This window comes from Papilio machaon, chromosome 7 (assembly GCF_912999745.1).
Source record: "Papilio machaon chromosome 7, ilPapMach1.1, whole genome shotgun sequence".
Taxonomy (NCBI): domain Eukaryota; kingdom Metazoa; phylum Arthropoda; class Insecta; order Lepidoptera; family Papilionidae; genus Papilio; species Papilio machaon.
Window position 1 is genome coordinate 2,609,108 of NC_059992.1, and position 16,122 is coordinate 2,625,229.

At 32.8% G+C, this 16,122-nt stretch overlaps 3 protein-coding genes and 1 long non-coding RNA gene across 5 annotated transcripts; 2 read left to right on the forward strand and 2 right to left on the reverse strand.

Moving 5' to 3' along the window:
• Nucleotides 1-232: 232 nt before the first annotated feature.
• On the reverse strand, nucleotides 233-1,363 carry LOC106719471 (39S ribosomal protein L4, mitochondrial). The gene is made up of 2 exons (XM_014513818.2): nucleotides 635-1,363; nucleotides 233-507 (listed from the first exon to the last, which is right to left on the reverse strand). The coding sequence occupies exons 1-2, from the start codon at nucleotides 1,270-1,272 to the stop codon at nucleotides 291-293; spliced, it is 855 nt and encodes a 284-aa protein (XP_014369304.2). The 5' UTR covers nucleotides 1,273-1,363; the 3' UTR covers nucleotides 233-290.
• Nucleotides 1,364-2,351: 988 nt separating this feature from the next.
• LOC106719537 (aminoacylase-1) lies at nucleotides 2,352-8,380 on the forward strand. The gene is made up of 9 exons (XM_014513897.2): nucleotides 2,352-2,510; nucleotides 4,969-5,138; nucleotides 5,433-5,604; nucleotides 5,717-5,863; nucleotides 6,662-6,732; nucleotides 7,047-7,163; nucleotides 7,255-7,350; nucleotides 7,716-7,849; nucleotides 8,069-8,380. Exons 1-9 carry the CDS (start codon nucleotides 2,423-2,425, stop codon nucleotides 8,271-8,273), a joined length of 1,200 nt encoding a protein of 399 aa, XP_014369383.2. The 5' UTR covers nucleotides 2,352-2,422; the 3' UTR covers nucleotides 8,274-8,380.
• Nucleotides 8,381-8,495: 115 nt separating this feature from the next.
• On the reverse strand, nucleotides 8,496-10,566 carry LOC106719539. 2 transcript variants are annotated; one of them, XR_001357422.2, is made up of 3 exons: nucleotides 10,333-10,566; nucleotides 9,355-9,471; nucleotides 8,496-8,935 (listed from the first exon to the last, which is right to left on the reverse strand). It is a non-coding gene; the product is annotated as an uncharacterized LOC106719539 (long non-coding RNA). The 2 variants fall into 2 exon arrangements; XR_006756157.1 differs by having other exon boundaries at nucleotides 8,496-9,471.
• Nucleotides 10,567-10,959: 393 nt separating this feature from the next.
• On the forward strand, nucleotides 10,960-14,722 carry LOC106719473 (zinc finger protein 737). Its single transcript, XM_045678689.1, has 11 exons — nucleotides 10,960-11,209; nucleotides 11,433-11,572; nucleotides 11,660-11,702; nucleotides 11,790-11,842; nucleotides 12,014-12,047; nucleotides 12,122-12,150; nucleotides 12,390-12,551; nucleotides 13,319-13,444; nucleotides 13,560-13,626; nucleotides 14,031-14,159; nucleotides 14,366-14,722. Exons 1-11 carry the CDS (start codon nucleotides 11,099-11,101, stop codon nucleotides 14,597-14,599), a joined length of 1,128 nt encoding a protein of 375 aa, XP_045534645.1. The 5' UTR covers nucleotides 10,960-11,098; the 3' UTR covers nucleotides 14,600-14,722.
• The last annotated feature ends 1,400 nt before the right edge of the window (nucleotides 14,723-16,122 follow it).

Sequence of the window (16,122 nt, forward strand, 5' to 3'; positions counted from 1 at the left end):
CATAAGATAAACATATCGACGCTGTAAAGCGTAAACGCTGTAACCCCGAAAGTATGAACTTTACAGGAGAGCCAAAAAATAATAACTCGTGAGCTGATACGCCTACAAGCATGCGGTATTTAGCAATGTTGTGTAGTTTGTGCTAACGTTTGTGTTTACGCTTTCCAGCGTCGATATGTTCTATTTTGATTTATCATTTATATTAAAGGAAATAAAACAATTTATTGATGTACTGTTTTAATTAAAACTTAATATTGATATTACCTATGCACATTTACATTTTAAAGAATTTAAACTTGACTTAATTTGAATTCTCTCTGTTGTTCCATTGTTATAGAGTTAAGATGATGCAAGATTCTCTCTTCTATCCTCTCCGCGGCAGCTAGAGTCAGTACTAATGTATCATGTTTTAACATTGAGTACACATTCAGTCCATAAACAGGCATTATGTTGACATGCGGAAGAGAATCAGTTGCCACTGTTATGTTTCTTGGAGCTATGTCAGTACTGAAATTTAAGAAAATTCTGATAGAAAAATGCACATTGTTATTACAACTAGTAGTGTAATCTTTGAAAGAAGGTAAAAAAATATTATTATTCAAGCATACACAATCATATTAATTGAAATACTTACTCATCAATTATTAGTACAGAAGGTCCCCAATTTCTATTTTCAATCAAATCTGCCAGATAATTTGGTTCATCAGTTGGTAGTTCTAAATTATTAACAACATGCAGATCATCTTGTGCAAGTTTGGCTGACAACATTGATGTCAGACCTTGGATTCTCAAGTGAAATGGCAGCATGAAGAAGTGTGTTTTACCAGATCGTGGTCCGTGGACTACTCCGCCGCCGCGCCACAGCGGTGAACGTATAGAGCCGTGTCGAGCACGGCCTAACCCTTTCTGTGGCCAAGGCTTCCTTCCACCACCTCGCACTTCAGCTCTGGTTTTCGTATGCGCCCACGACACCCATCTATACTTCGTTTGCCATACAAAGTTACGGTGAATAATATCTATTCGAGGGATTGCCGCATACACTGAAGGATGCAACTCGAATAAGCCTAATTTCTTTTCTTCTACAGTATCTAAGTTTTCGATCCATACCTCACGAGGTTTTGTGTACACAGGAGGATACTTCCATTCTTTCTGGGTTACATTTAAAGAATTCGAAGTCGTAACTGCAGTCGAATAACATGAAGAAATAACCTTAACTTGCGGCCTTATGGACAAATTGAGCCTCTTAAAGGCATTAATTAATAGAGAAGTCATGATGTTTACTTCATTAAGCAAACTTAGAATTTATTAATATTCAAGAAATTTCAAATCTGAAAATTATATCAATAATTGACATAACGTAAAACATAACCTACAATAACTTATGACAGATGACAGGCTCAGTTTTTTATTACTTAAAGACAAGGAAATTGTACCTATCGGCTACAATTTTTAAGGAGAAAAATATATGTTAGAAAATAAAACATTTCATTCACTAATTTATTCAGCTAAATTAATAAGATAAATTTTACAAAAACTTCATAAACTGTTATTCTTCATAAGTATTCTAACGTTCAATAAACAGAATGTCACAAAGAATAGGTGGATAGTTTAAGATTTCAATATGTTTTGTGGCGGTATTTCAGCCGATTGCAATGGAAGCAGGAATCGATTCCTTTCCTCTTCTTCAATCTTTAGAAACCATGTCACATTATGACACCCATGGGATGTGCTATTCTTTTATAAACTGCTACTAAGCGAGCTGTTTTGGTGTTTAGACGTCCCATAAGGTCATTACTTCGACATCATTCGGACACGATAGTTCTCGCTTATTTGATATCCTGTGCCTAGTGTTTACTTTATGCCCATTTCATTTATTTGGGACAATAATGCTATGTTACATCATTATGTCATTTCTTACTCTTGAAAATGAATGAAAATGGGGTGGGTCAAAGATGTATTCCGATTCGATACTATAATTTAGTCGTAGCTTTTACAGTTGAAACGGAAACTCCATTCAAGAACAGAACCTACATACCTACCGTAAAGTAAAAGTCCCTTGATCTACTACATGGAGTATTCAGTTTTAGGAGGCTTACTTAACTGCATGTTGTTTACCACTCCACTAAAAAGAAGCGAAAGTCAAATATGAGTTTCTCGATATCTTGCTTCACCTATATACACATAAATACAATAAACAATAAGATTAACAATAACCAAAAACGATCGAGTCCATTATTGGGTTGTGTAGTTAAATAATATGAGAGATTTACACTTTTATCTCCTCTTATCAGTTGATAAATAAATAAGACTATTATGTATGTTATTTACACAAGTTGATAAGACTTACAATTCGAAATTACTTCCAATTCACAACACATTCAAGCGGTCCTTTCATTTTAACGTTGGTTGCTAAAGGTGAATCATGTCGACCGCGTACAAAAATAACCCTGCTGTGGCGAATTTCGTAGAATATTTAAGAATACCATCGGTACAACCGAACATCGATTACGGTAAGAGTATTTTAAAAATGCAGTAGTCCAAACGCTCACCTTGCATAGGTCACCGACCCCTAAAGTCGTGAAACACAAATAATAAACATTTCTCGTTGTTTATTAGGTTGGAATTGAATTTTATTACTAAGTAGGATTGCATACATTTTTTTTAGTTTTATCATATAGTTGAATAAAAAATATTTCATAAGTACTCGAAACTTTTAGAAACTAAAAATTGTATTGTTAACGAAGCTTGCAAAACATTAAATTTAATATCAACTAATTTAAATGGGCTAAATTAAAGTCTTAACAATATTTTTTAATAACAATTTTTTGTATCTTTTATTCTCTACCTCCAAAACCGAAAGAAATATAATTAAAAAACAACATATGATTTAATCTATTTTAATTAGGTATTATAAGACATAAAGTATTCGTGAAAAAGATTACCAGCTGGTACTTAACATTAGGCGTACCTACGTATTCCTCAAGGGCATTGGCCCAGTTATCAAGAAACATTGCGATGCAAATAACGCCATCTACCTTTGTCAACAGTCATGTGGCTCGATCTTACTAATATTATAAACTAGCTTTTACCCGCGACTCCGTCCGCGCGGAATAAAAAAATAGAAAACGGGATAAAAATTATCCTATGTCCGTTTCCTGGTTCTAAGCTACCTGCCCACCAATTTTCAGTCAAATCGATTTAGCCGTTCTTGAGTTATAAATAGTGTAACTAACACGACTTTCTTTTATATATATAGATGCGAATGTAAGGATGGATGGAGGGATGATTTTTGAAGGTATCTCCGGAACGGCTCAACGGATCTTGATGAAATTTGACATATATGTAGAGCATAATCTGGAAGAACACATAGGCTACTACGTGTTTTTTTAGTTCCGCGCGGTTATCACGTTGTTTTTATTTTAAAAAAAAGTTTAATTAATGTAGCGAGATGTATATCTCCAACAAACACGATGTTGCTGCACAACTGTGTAGTTAGTTGTAACTGCATTCCGGGCAGCTATTTAAATATCAGAATAAACTTTAAAAAAACTAATTATCGAGCATAAGTAAATTATGTAAGCTAATTAAATGTACTTAAATACATTTCTGATATTTACATAACCGGTGATATTTATAAATGAAAACAATATACCAATGCAGTAAAGTAAAATACATAGGATTGTTTACAAATTATTTGAGTACGCTAGGCTTTAAGCTGTATTTTTAACGTAATACAATAGACTACGACTAGTGGCTACGAGTTTAAAAACGATTAGGGTTCAATAACTTCGACTTGTATCTTATTTAAACCGAAACACCTGCGTAAAAATTGTAAAAACTGAAGAAACTACATTTCGTATAAATGTTTGACAGTGGAAGCCCACAATAACACAGTGATACAAACAGATAGCAAGAAAGCATTGTAGATTGAGATAACTAATTTTCTTAACGTTATCGTAGTTACTTTGATAATGTGAAAGGAAATACATGTATTTATTTTATGAGTTTGGATTATAATTATATTTAAATTACGATAGGTTCGTAGCGTTATCAGAATTTGCTTTAGATATGTATGGTATTTGTATGATCCCTCTATTTATTTTTTTCTCACATTTTTGGAACTTATATGTTATAACAGTATTTTGGTGTACAGCTAGTTTATACATTATATCTAGGGTTACCAGAACTCATAATGTCTCTTCTATTTAAATCTTTTAATTATATATATATATATATATATATATAAGAGAATCTTGGTAAAAGCTTCGTATTTTTTTAAGAGCATCGGCTTGTTGGAAGTAGTCTTTACATTTCTGATGCAACGCTATTGGAATCTAAGAAAAGAACAAGGGTAAAATGCGGCCTTCCCTGTCAACTTTAATAACCAATATACTATGTAGCAGTATTAAATAACTGCTATATCCATCCGGTATATAACAAGGATACGGCACATTTGATTTCATTCTGTTCAATGGATGTCGCGCCATGCAACTACGAACGCACGTTCGCTAACTGCTTCCCGTAGTTATGGATGAATAGCCTGCAACCTTAATAATTTACAATTGTCCCTATCAATTGTAAAGACTTAACAACCTAGATGCTCTTAAACTAAACTGAAGTACCTGAAGAAAGGAAACCGTAATTTACATTATATGTATGCAAAAAAATTAAGTTGTAAAATAATAATAACTGAACAAATTCTGAAGACAAAAGTTTTATTTAATGCCACGTAGGGTTGCCAGGTCGCCAAACCTACTAGACGGACATTTGGGTACAAAGGTCGGGCACCCTTTATTATTTAGGATTTTGTCTCAGTATTAATAGTTACACTCTCGTTTGGGAAATGTAAAAAGCCTACCTATGTCCGGCTTTATCCGGACGCCTGGCAACGCTAATCCCACGCATACACTTTTAGGTGTTTAAAAATGGGTGTCTCAGCACGACGAACTAACACGACTTTTGTTGCAGATGAATGCGTAAACTTCCTAAAGCGACAGGCTAATGAAATAGGTTTGGATTTCAAAGTGTACGAAGTGGTGCCTCAGAAACCAATCGTGGTGTTAACATGGAAGGGGAAGGAGCCTACCTTGCCTGCTATACTGTTAAACTCTCACATGGACGTAGTTCCCGTGTTCGAAGTACGTATGAAACATGACAATTTAGGTTAGGTTAGCCCAATCTTGCCTTTACAGTAAAATTAAGATGAAGTAGCATTTTAGAGGGGAATAATTTGTTATTTTTGACGTATTATACTAAGGTTTATAATATATACTTAATATACTTTTAAAAACTTACGACATATTTTTTTAGGTACTGATAATATTTTGAGTTTTAAGGAAACATGTGCTGATGTATAATTTTTTTTTTAGAAAAATAACTCCATTTTTGTTTACAATTTGGCAGTGGTTCACTGTAATACTATTCGATTTCAGAACAGTTGGACTTATCCACCCTTTAGCGGACACATCGATGAAGAAGGGAAAATATTCGCCCGCGGCTCACAAGATATGAAGTGTGTCGGTATTCAATATCTGGAAGCAATTAGAAAAATAAAACAAGCTGGCTTGCAACTGAAGAGAACTCTACATATTTCTTTCGTGCCAGGTATATCACCTTTTTTATTCATTTAATTACAATAAAAAGAGCGGGTAGTTACAAAGAAAAAAAAACAACATTTTTATTATATTATATTATATTTGTATTATAACTTTTACAGATGAGGAGATCGGTGGTCATGACGGCATGGAAAAATTCGTTTTGACTGATGAATTCAAAGCATTGAACATAGGTTTTGCCTTGGATGAAGGCATGGCCAATCCCACTGATGAATTCATAATATTCAATGGCGAGAGAAGCATTTGGCGTACGTAATTTGCATAACAATAATTTGGTGCATTAGCATAACACCATGTGGCTTTAATACGCTCCGGCTACGGTGCATACAAACTCTACACACAGCCAAAATATTGCAAAGATAATTAATTTTCATATACTAGTATCTTCTCTAAAATAAATTCACTGTTTATGTAGGAAATTTGAATATGTACATTTATTTAAGATGGTGATTTACGTTTTAATTGCATAAGTAAACCTTCTTCCGACGAAAATGTAGGTACAGTCAGGGCCTTTCGCGGTGTTCCACTTACAGAATTGCCTTGTTCCTTGCAACGAGACAAACTGAGTCCCTTCTCACAAAATAACTGATTAGGTAGAAGTGACTTGCGTTAACGGCATAATAGTAAAAACAATTAGTTGTGTACTACTAACCGATCTACTTTTTCGTACTGCCACATTTAAAAGCTGCGTACTGTTCGTTATTGTTTCCACATCGCCATCTCAATGCATATGAAATCCCAACGACTGTCTCTTTTAAGGTGGAATACCGCCAGATATCCCACTAGTATATTTTAGTTTACATTAGCCATTCTTACTGATCATGCCCTCTGTCAAGTTCTCTCAAACTGTCTTAACATCTCAGTTTTATGTTAATTTAAAAAACTTTAATCTAAAAACATGTTTTGTGTTAATGTTTTGGACTGTGCCAACTCATGTCTAAATATATCTTTAAATTATAAAAATACATTATTAGAAAACATTAGTTGTATGGAATTACAAAATAGAGTTTTTAAAATATCGTTAAGTGTTATAACTCAATTTGCAGAAATGCATATTCACTGCACCGGGCAACCTGGACATGGGTCTTTATTGATACCAAATACAGCCGGAGAAAAGGTATAACATTTTATAATCATCATCATCAGCTCACTATACATCCCAAGTTGGGGGTGACTAGGCCATAGCCAACAACGCTGGCCCAGTGATGGTTGGTTGACTTCACACATATCTTTGAATTTCTTCTCAGATATGTGCATTTCTTTTCAGGTTACATCACGATGTTTTCCTTTCCCGTAAGAACGTCGCATAAATGTACATATGTAAATCGAGAATTAATTTTATAATAACCTAACCTAATCTTCCGCTTCTACTGAATAAATACCAGTAAATGACTGGAATGAAATGAATGGAAAAATAATTATTTCTTTCAGTTACGATACATAATCGACAAATTTATGGATATGAGGGAGGAACAGAAAAAAATACTGGAAAGTGACAATAAACTGACTATTGGTGATGTTACTACTATAAATCTAACCCAAATTTCGGTAAGTGTAATACTTGATAGCTACTTTCAATAGAGTTTAGGAACAGAAATAAATTTTTTACTGAAATTTCCTTTTTCATAATTATTTCCAGGGCGGCGTTCAGTCGAATGTAGTGCCTGAAAAACTGACGGTGGTCTTTGATATCCGATTAGCTGTCACTGTTGACCATGAAGAATTCGAAAATAAGGTATTCCTGGGAGAATTTTATGCATTTTACGAAGCCAGTTTTTTTGACCTATATTCCTCCAAATAAAAACCTACAATATTTTCAATCGAAATATGAAATAGCCGCTATGCAGTGCCGGGTTTGGCGACCACCCACGACACACTATAGATAAAGGCGCCACAGGTCTGTGAATTACCATAACCCTATTCATAATCCCCCCCCCCCTCCCAAAACATGGTAAATATGGTGCCAATCGTTTCTACAATATTTAAAGAGATAGAGACAAATAGAAACTAAAGTATGTATGTACAAGAAAACGGATTATTTAGAAATGGGATAACATAAAGTTTGCTTTTTTTGGCTTAAAAAAAAACTCAATATTACAGGTAACTAAATGGTGCAAAGAAGCAGGTGATGGTGTAACATTTGAGTTTGAACAGAAAAATCCAAACGTCGAATGTACTAAATTGGATAACTCAAATCCTTATTGGGTCGCTTTCAAAGGAGTCTGCGATGAATTGTAAGGCTTTTATTCTATGTATTTTTAACAAAGTAAAAAACCGCATACTACCGCATTACCTGTATAAAATATATTGTAATCCAATTCTATTTGAAAAAAAGTGATAATATTTTTAGAGGCACTCATTACTACCTATGATTAGTTTATTAGTTCTAGTCTTAGTCTGTCCTTAGTCTTAGTTATTAGTTAGTTAGTCTATTAATTCTTTTTTCACTTCAGGGGCCTCAAGTTAGACTGCAGAATATTCCCAGGAGGTACTGACAGTAGATATGTGCGCCGTGTTGGCATTCCCGCTATAGGATTCTCACCAATGAACAACACACCAGTACTTCTCCATGATCACGATGAATTTTTGCGCGCAGATATTTATTTGAGGGGAATCGAGATATATGAGAAATTAATACCCGCAGTTGCTAATGTTTGAACAATGAAATACTATTTACATTATGTACACTTGTTATCCCATATTATATTTATAAATACATACATTTAAAGTCCTAAAAAGTTTTGTTTGTTCTGCCAACATTGAACGTCCCAATTTTTGAACTTTTATTTTGAAAATGCTGAAATTAATTAGCAGTGTGAATGTAATGGATAGGTTATATTAGAATTAAGTACAAAGGAATTACTAAATCATAAATAAAAACAGTTTTTAATATTTTATTTCATTGTTCTTTTAATACATTTTTGGCTTTGAAGCACGATATCATCGTTTTACGCCCTCAGGCGCTCCTCAGAGACGCCATCGTGCAATGCAGATTTTAATTTTCACGTCCATGGAAAACTTGACGTTATACTTGTTACAAAATTACTATTAATATCCAGATTTAAAAAATACTGAAACTAGTTTTTTGGTTTCAAATCATATCGAAAAATATGGAGTTTGAAAAATCAAAATCTCTAAACTCGCTAGGGAAGCGTAGAATTTCTGTAGTGTACTATCGAATACTCCACATTACTCGTATTATATGACTCCAAATGGAAATGGGCCAATTAATTAGTTATCTTAACCCCATTTTATACCCATCTCGTTAGCAGTCGCAAACTTGTAACGTTTTTCCCACCACCAAACTGTTATACACCTCACTGGAAAATAACATTTATTTTCACTGCCACAAAGTTCAATTTATAATTATATACATTTATTAATAAAAGACTGCAGTCGTGGCTGCGCTACTAGTTAAAATACACACCTTGCATACAAAAATTAAAATTTAATAAAACATATTTAATTTCAGTTTGATGTACAGTCGCGGAAATACGCGGTGTTCCACTTGTCCTCCGCCTCTTCTTACAACCAAGTAAGTAGCAGTAAGTTACGCAAACGACACATTTAAAAGCTGCGTCCTATTGGCTATTGTTCATCGCTGTCTCTATGTTTACAAAATGTTCAAACGACTCTAGTTTAAAAGTGGAACACCACCAGATTCCCCAATTGTACATATATAAGAAAATAATACTTAACTAACTTCACAATGTATTAAAATTATTATTTTGTTACTCACCGATATGAAATCCAGTCAATTTGTGAGATGTTCAGATCATTCTGAGGCAAAATTATGATTTGTTGCCATTCTTCGATAAATTTTACGCGGCATTAGGTGATCGATCAATCTGAGAAACTAAGGATAAAACACGATAAACAAATTAAAAAAAAAACGAAAAAAAAATCAAAAATCATTGTATTTTTATCATATTGTTTTCTATTCGTGCATAGAACAGATTGTTATTAAAATTGTGGTATTCTTAGAATGCCAGAGGTTTGTGCATAAAAAATACACATAAAAAATTAAGTTTAATGCATTGTAAAACTCCTTTCTCGCTTGTGTTATCAGTCATTTGTCACTATAGCAGTTAATGTGTTAATGAAAGTAATTTGCATGAACTATAGACCGACAAGGCTATCTGAACCGGTGAGGGTAAGTCAAACTAAATTATGAGAGCTCACTAGTGCCCCCCTGTCCCCTTGTACTTTAGCTGTCCTATCATTGTCATATGTCCTAAGTATCTCCCGACAGATCCCAGCCTCTCATCTGTTCAGATATCCTTGTATGACTTTGTGTTTTATGTCACATTTAAAGATTTTGACATTTCTGACTTTTAATAGCGGTTTAAATATATTTGACATACTACCTTCAAAGTGTTCCATATTTCTATTGACAATATGAATCCCACACTCATATGCCTTATGAGTTTTCTCTGAATAAAATAAAATAATACGATTTGAAAATAAGTTCTCTATCAATTCCATTTCACATTTTTTTATTATTTCATAAAATTTACATAAATTTTAATATGAAATAAGTTTGAAGTGAAATAATTACCAATATTCATATTCCGTTTATATTTTCTTCTGTATTTAAAATATAATAGACATATTTCTTGATACAAGGCTCAGTGAACCTTGATTGCAAACTATTGCGATGTCTACTCCTTTCTTTTGTAGTGCTTGTTTTAATATGTTACAGTTATTAATTCCTTACCGAGCTTCATCTAGAGGGAATCTCGTCATAAATTCTCTTTTGATGCCAGGTTTTCGGAAAGCACGATATTTACATATCTCGCATGTAATAAATCGGTTTCTCCGTTTCTTTGGTGCATCGCTTTGTTCTCGCATTTTGATGCATATATATCAAGCAAATTAATATTAATTTTTCTTAAAAAACTATTTAAATCTTCAATATTTGAATAGCAAAGAACCTGTCAATGTCTAACAATGCCAAAACCCAAAATCAAAGAGTATAAGGTAAATATAGTGTAGTAACATCCAAAAGTCGAGCGTACGCGCATAACAACAAAAACTATGAATATGAACTAGTGAGAATCGGTCTTCTATTAAATTCAATCGAACAAGCAATAAACATAAACACTTTTGGCTAGAAATATTAAGTTATTTAGTAAGGTTGTAGACATAAAAAGATATAGAAATAAACAGCTTTATTTTTAAATAATCACGAAATTTTCGATTTCAAGTTCCATAGGAACCAAAAATCTAAATTATTCTTCACCGATTTTAGTCAACTATCTCTAGTGAATTTTTAAACTTTTATCCTTAAATCTGAATATGTGCCTTAAACAGATAGACTTATTTCCTAAACTACACCTACTCGTTAGTATCACTTGACTATACTTACTTATGTACTCTTTGATAAAACTGACAAAGTTAAAGAAATAGAAATCTGGTTTATAGGGTTTATAAGATGAAAATGTAAGTAAACAACAAGTAAAACTTGCGAAAACTCTTGAAAAATGGATAATGTTTGTAGAATTTGTCTGAAAGGGGGGCTCCTCTCCTCTATTTTTGTGGATAATTACTCAGTACCTTTACGAGAAATGATAGAATATTGTAGTAATGTTAAGGTAAGTGGAACTCATATTTAATTTCAAATTGTATTAATTGGCATATGAACAAACTAAAATGGATTTTAAATTAATTTTAACAGTGGTTTGTAACAGTGGTTGCGGCAGCAGATCCTTCACTATTTTAGTGAAGTCGAGTAGCCACTTGCTCTCTTGCCACCTTACAAAAAAGGAATATATGCATTTTTGAATAATTCTGTATTACATCTTTTATTAATTGCAGATATGTGATAATGATGGTTTACCAGAGCAAATTTGCAGCAACTGTGTGTACAAATTAGGAGTTGCTTATCATTTCAAACATTTATGTGAAAGTTCAGATATTCGTTTAAGGGAATACCATGGAATGCAAATAGTCAGTAGGTGGGTATTTGTTAAATACTTACATATTTAGGAGACTGATATGAAAAATTCTATCTTCTTTTTCTAATTTATTTAATACTTTCACAGAACTAATGATATTGGCATAATGACAGATTCACTGGACAGTTTTGTACGTATCTATAAATATTTACTCTCATATACATAATTTTTATTTAATATCTGTGTTAAATAGTTTACATGATGTATATTTTTGCAGACAAAAAACTGTTCTACATTGAAAAGAATGGGTAATGATAGAGTGACTAAATGGTACGTAAACTAAAATTAAAATGCTTTTGTAATTTTCTCAGATTTTAATGTTAGATTTATAGTGTCTTAATTGCTGTACTTGTCAAACATAATGTTTAAACATTTTACAAACTCTCTTGTAAAAGTCAAAATATTTTTTTTCATTTCACAAAATATTAAATTGTATTTCAGGTCCCATGATGTTGCTGTTATGACAGATCCATTTGTATGTATATAAGAATATATTTATTTGATTGTTAATTATGTTGTACATAATTTACTTACTTTACTATTTTTTAGACACCTCGTACTACATTAATTAAAAAATGGTACGTAAAAAACCTTTCAATATTTTTGGAGATTTTCAAATGGTGTATTATGAATATTTTTCAATCAATTTACTTTACTCGAATTTTGGATTTGTTGTATCTTAATAAATTGTTCATAAAAATATAGCCTAAGGAAAATTGAGGTTTCTAATACTTTGAAGGGGATAATTTGAATAGAAAAAAATATATGAATACAATTATGAACTTGTTTATGCATAAATTAATGTTTTATTTCACAGCAAATGCAAACTAAGTCAGAAAAAAAGTAGATCAAATTACAATAGGAAACCAGAATCGGAAAAAAAGAAGCGTGGTCCTAAACCAAAACCGAAGCAAAGTCACACTTGCCAAGAGTGTCAGAAAGAATTCCGATGCAATGCCCAACTGGAAATGCACATGAGGTAATAGAGTCTAATTTATACTTATCTTAATCTTCTTAATATATATAAATCTCGTGTCACACTGTTTGTCCTCAATGGACTCCTAAACCACTTAACCGATTATAATAAAATTCGCACACCATGCAGTTTGATCCAACTTGAGAGATAGGATAGTTTAAATCTCAAATTATAGTCGCAATTTTAATTTATTGCTAATTATTTGTCTGTTATTATTTGACAGTCACAATTATCTGTTAACTCCAAATGATTCTAACAGATGTCGATACCTTTCGACTGGGTTGAGTAAGTAATCAATAGATGGCGCTGCTATGGTAAATCTACGAACGTGTCATATAAGCTTATTAACTGCGCGCGGACGGAGTGGCGGGCGACAGCTAGTAATATTATAAATGCGAAAGTTTAGAATGGATATTTGTGTGTTATGGGGATGGGATGATCTTGATGAAATTTGGCAGATGTCAAACATAATCTGGAAGAACACATATGCTAAAAACTTAATAAGTAGCATATGTGGTCTTCTAGACTATGTTCTTATTAAGTTTCTTGTACAGTGTTTTAACTTATTTAATTTATTATAGCTTAATAAGTAGAACGGATGACCAAATTCGTCGACCTTCAAAATATTACAGGTCTTTCCACCCCCTATCACAGGGTCTTCAGTGAACCATTAAGAGGCTGAATCACTGAAATAGACTATTCAAGGGATAAAGAATTTTGTTTATCTTTTCGATGCAAAGCTTATATATGATTATATGATTAATTTCCAGGACACACACTGGTGAACAACCATACGTGTGTATGTACTGCCCGCGTGGCTTTTCACAGAAACATAACCTCACAATACACTTACGAACACACACCGGTGAGAAGCCATTTAAGTGCACAGTGTGCAGGTATTTCTAAATCTGTTTGATTCAAAATTTATAAACATCATTGTTTTTTTTTTTTCTACACAGATATCAATTTTTGCAGTCTCACAGAGATAAAACTTAATTTTTTCTTTTACAGTAAAAAATTCTCTGCGCAAAGTAATCTTCAGACACATCTTAAAATTCACACGGGCCAAAAAGATCATGTAAGTTTTTTTTTTATTTGCTTGTTCATATTGACTGGCGCGCTCGCTACAGTATCAAATATATCAACTTATGTAGGAATTTTCACATCTTATCGGCGACAGAGGTCGCTATTTACTCCCGATATTAAGTAAGACTAACGGATAATGTGAACACGCGGCCGTCACTCCAATATGAACAAGTTAAGTTAACTATGAATTTAAGACAATAAAAAAATACTTTTCTTCGGAATAAACAATTCCAATTTTTTTAATTCTATTTCTTAAATTGTCTTTTAGAATTTTAGTAGATAGTTGTCCACATCATTTCGTGAACAGTCAGTTCTTATATTAGTAAAGTTATTTCACAAAATCGTAAGATTTCAGTTGTAATAAAAAATATGTATTACGTTACATTGTTTTTGCAGCAATGTTCATTGTGTGATAAATCATTTATAACATCTAGTGAACTGACTCGACATATGAGCAAACATAAAGGTGTCAAAGACTTCAAATGTGATGAGTGTGAAGCTGCTTACGTGCACAGCAGAGATCTTGTGAGTGTCCAAAAATATCTTATTTCAATATAGTATATTTAAATCATTATCAGAGATAACAAAAAAAATGATTAACACTTTCAGTGTCACCAACATCTGAGGTCATTATTACATGAAAACTATAGTAGCATTGAATGTGTTGTTTTTATTAAGTGCTATTGGTCATTGGTGTCTAGCTTTTTTTTTAACTCTAACATCATTTTCAGAAACTGCACAAAATGAAAAAACATGCCAACATATCACAAAATTCTATGCAGAACGAAGTTTACAATAACAGCAATCATATTGACATAATAGGACTTGATGATGGAAGAGAAAAGCATTTAAAGAATGACAAAGACATCAATATCTACACCGGCCACACAATCGGTGTGAAAAATGAACCAAACCATAGTTTCTTGGATCTTGAAAAGGAAATATTTCATACATTCCCTAATTAGTACTGGAAATAATATAATGTAATACTATAGTGCACCAATTGGAATATATGTTACTGCACCAATCCTTACTTATCTTACTAATATTATAAATGTGAATGTTTAGATGGATAGATGGATGTTTGTTAAAAGTATATCCAGAACTAAAGCATGGATCTCGTTTAAATCTATATATATAAAAGAAAGTCGTGTTAGTTACACTTTTTATAACTCAAGAACGGCTGAATCGATTTGACTGAAAATTGGTGGGCAGGTAGCTTAGAACCTGGAAACGGACATAGGATAATTTTTACCCCGTTTTCTATTTTTTAGTCCGCGCGGACGGAGTCGCGGGCAAAAGCTAGTTTGATATAGATGTAGAACAGTTTTGAAGAACACAAGGCTACTAATTAAGTTTTTTTTTAAATTCCTCGTGGATGGAGTTGCAGGCGACAGCTATATTATAAATGCAAAAGTGCAAAACTATCTATCTCGCTTTCACGCCATAACTACTGAATAGATTAATATGAAATTTGGTACAGATAGTCTAAAGCCAGAGAAAAGACAAAGAATTACAGTTGGAAGCTTGAAACTTATTTTTTTGGCTATAGTTAATAAAAGTTTAACCCTCAAGGGTGCAAAGTAACAATAGGGAATAGGGGATGTGAAAGTTTGTATGGGAATATGTAAGGTTTATGTGAGTGTTTTCTAAGTTAAATATGTTTTCTTGTAATATTAAAAATGTTACCCGAAGACAGTATTTGACAGATGAAATCGCTAACACAGCTATTGTAATATATGTTATTGCACCAAACCAATGCAGCACTGGCTACGCTGCACATTGTGCTTGGAACAAGTGAGTCCTACCTACATTAAAAGCAATTTGACTAGTTCTATGCTTTGTCATACAAATTAGTACTGTGTACTACTTAATTTATCTTGTTAGGCAGTTAGCTTATTTTTACATATTATGTGTGGAAGAATATTGTAACAATTAATAATTAAATAAATACCAGACACCATGCGCTATTTTCACTATATCTGTATTGCTATAAAGTGCAGGTCGCCCCCGCCTGTCCCACACAGGGGTTGAACTGGATTAGGATTTGTTAATGGAGATGAGATGGCGAGGGGTTGGCAGGACTGGGTACAGGTGAATTATAAAATGCTTTATACCAAACAGCGATAGTGTCTACCATACTGGCTCAGATAGCTTGATGTATTATACATTTAACAGCTGAACTGACGCCTATGAAGTATTGAATTAATTATGCAAAAAAAATAAATTTCGTATTTAATGGAAGGGTATGATAGTGTCGGAACGTACACACTTTACGAACAATTGGTCTTGTTATGAAATTAATGGTTTACTTTTTGAATTTATTAAAGTTGTTTTGGTTTTCTATCGCACAATTAACTGTAAAAAAATATTACACACCACATAATTATTATGTTTGTCAACCTTGATTTTTGGTTTAAGGGTTTTCTCTGTTTGAAGAATATAAGAGGAATAGTGAGATTTTTTCCTTTGGGCTAATATGCCATTA

Coding starts and splice junctions, on each gene's coding strand:
- LOC106719471 (XM_014513818.2), bottom strand. CDS start 1,272: ATGACTTCTCTATTAATTAATGCCTTTAAGAGGCTCAATTTGTCCATA. Junction 508..634: donor TCTGTACTAATAATTGATGA/GTAAGTATTTCA, acceptor CTTAAATTTCAG/TACTGACATAGCTCCAAGAA.
- LOC106719537 (XM_014513897.2), top strand. CDS start 2,423: ATGTCGACCGCGTACAAAAATAACCCTGCTGTGGCGAATTTCGTAGAA. Junction 5,139..5,432: donor ACGTAGTTCCCGTGTTCGAA/GTACGTATGAAA, acceptor ATTCGATTTCAG/AACAGTTGGACTTATCCACC. Junction 5,605..5,716: donor ACATATTTCTTTCGTGCCAG/GTATATCACCTT, acceptor TAACTTTTACAG/ATGAGGAGATCGGTGGTCAT.
- LOC106719473 (XM_045678689.1), top strand. CDS start 11,099: ATGGATAATGTTTGTAGAATTTGTCTGAAAGGGGGGCTCCTCTCCTCT. Junction 11,210..11,432: donor AATATTGTAGTAATGTTAAG/GTAAGTGGAACT, acceptor TATTAATTGCAG/ATATGTGATAATGATGGTTT. Junction 12,048..12,121: donor CTGTTATGACAGATCCATTT/GTATGTATATAA, acceptor ACTATTTTTTAG/ACACCTCGTACTACATTAAT.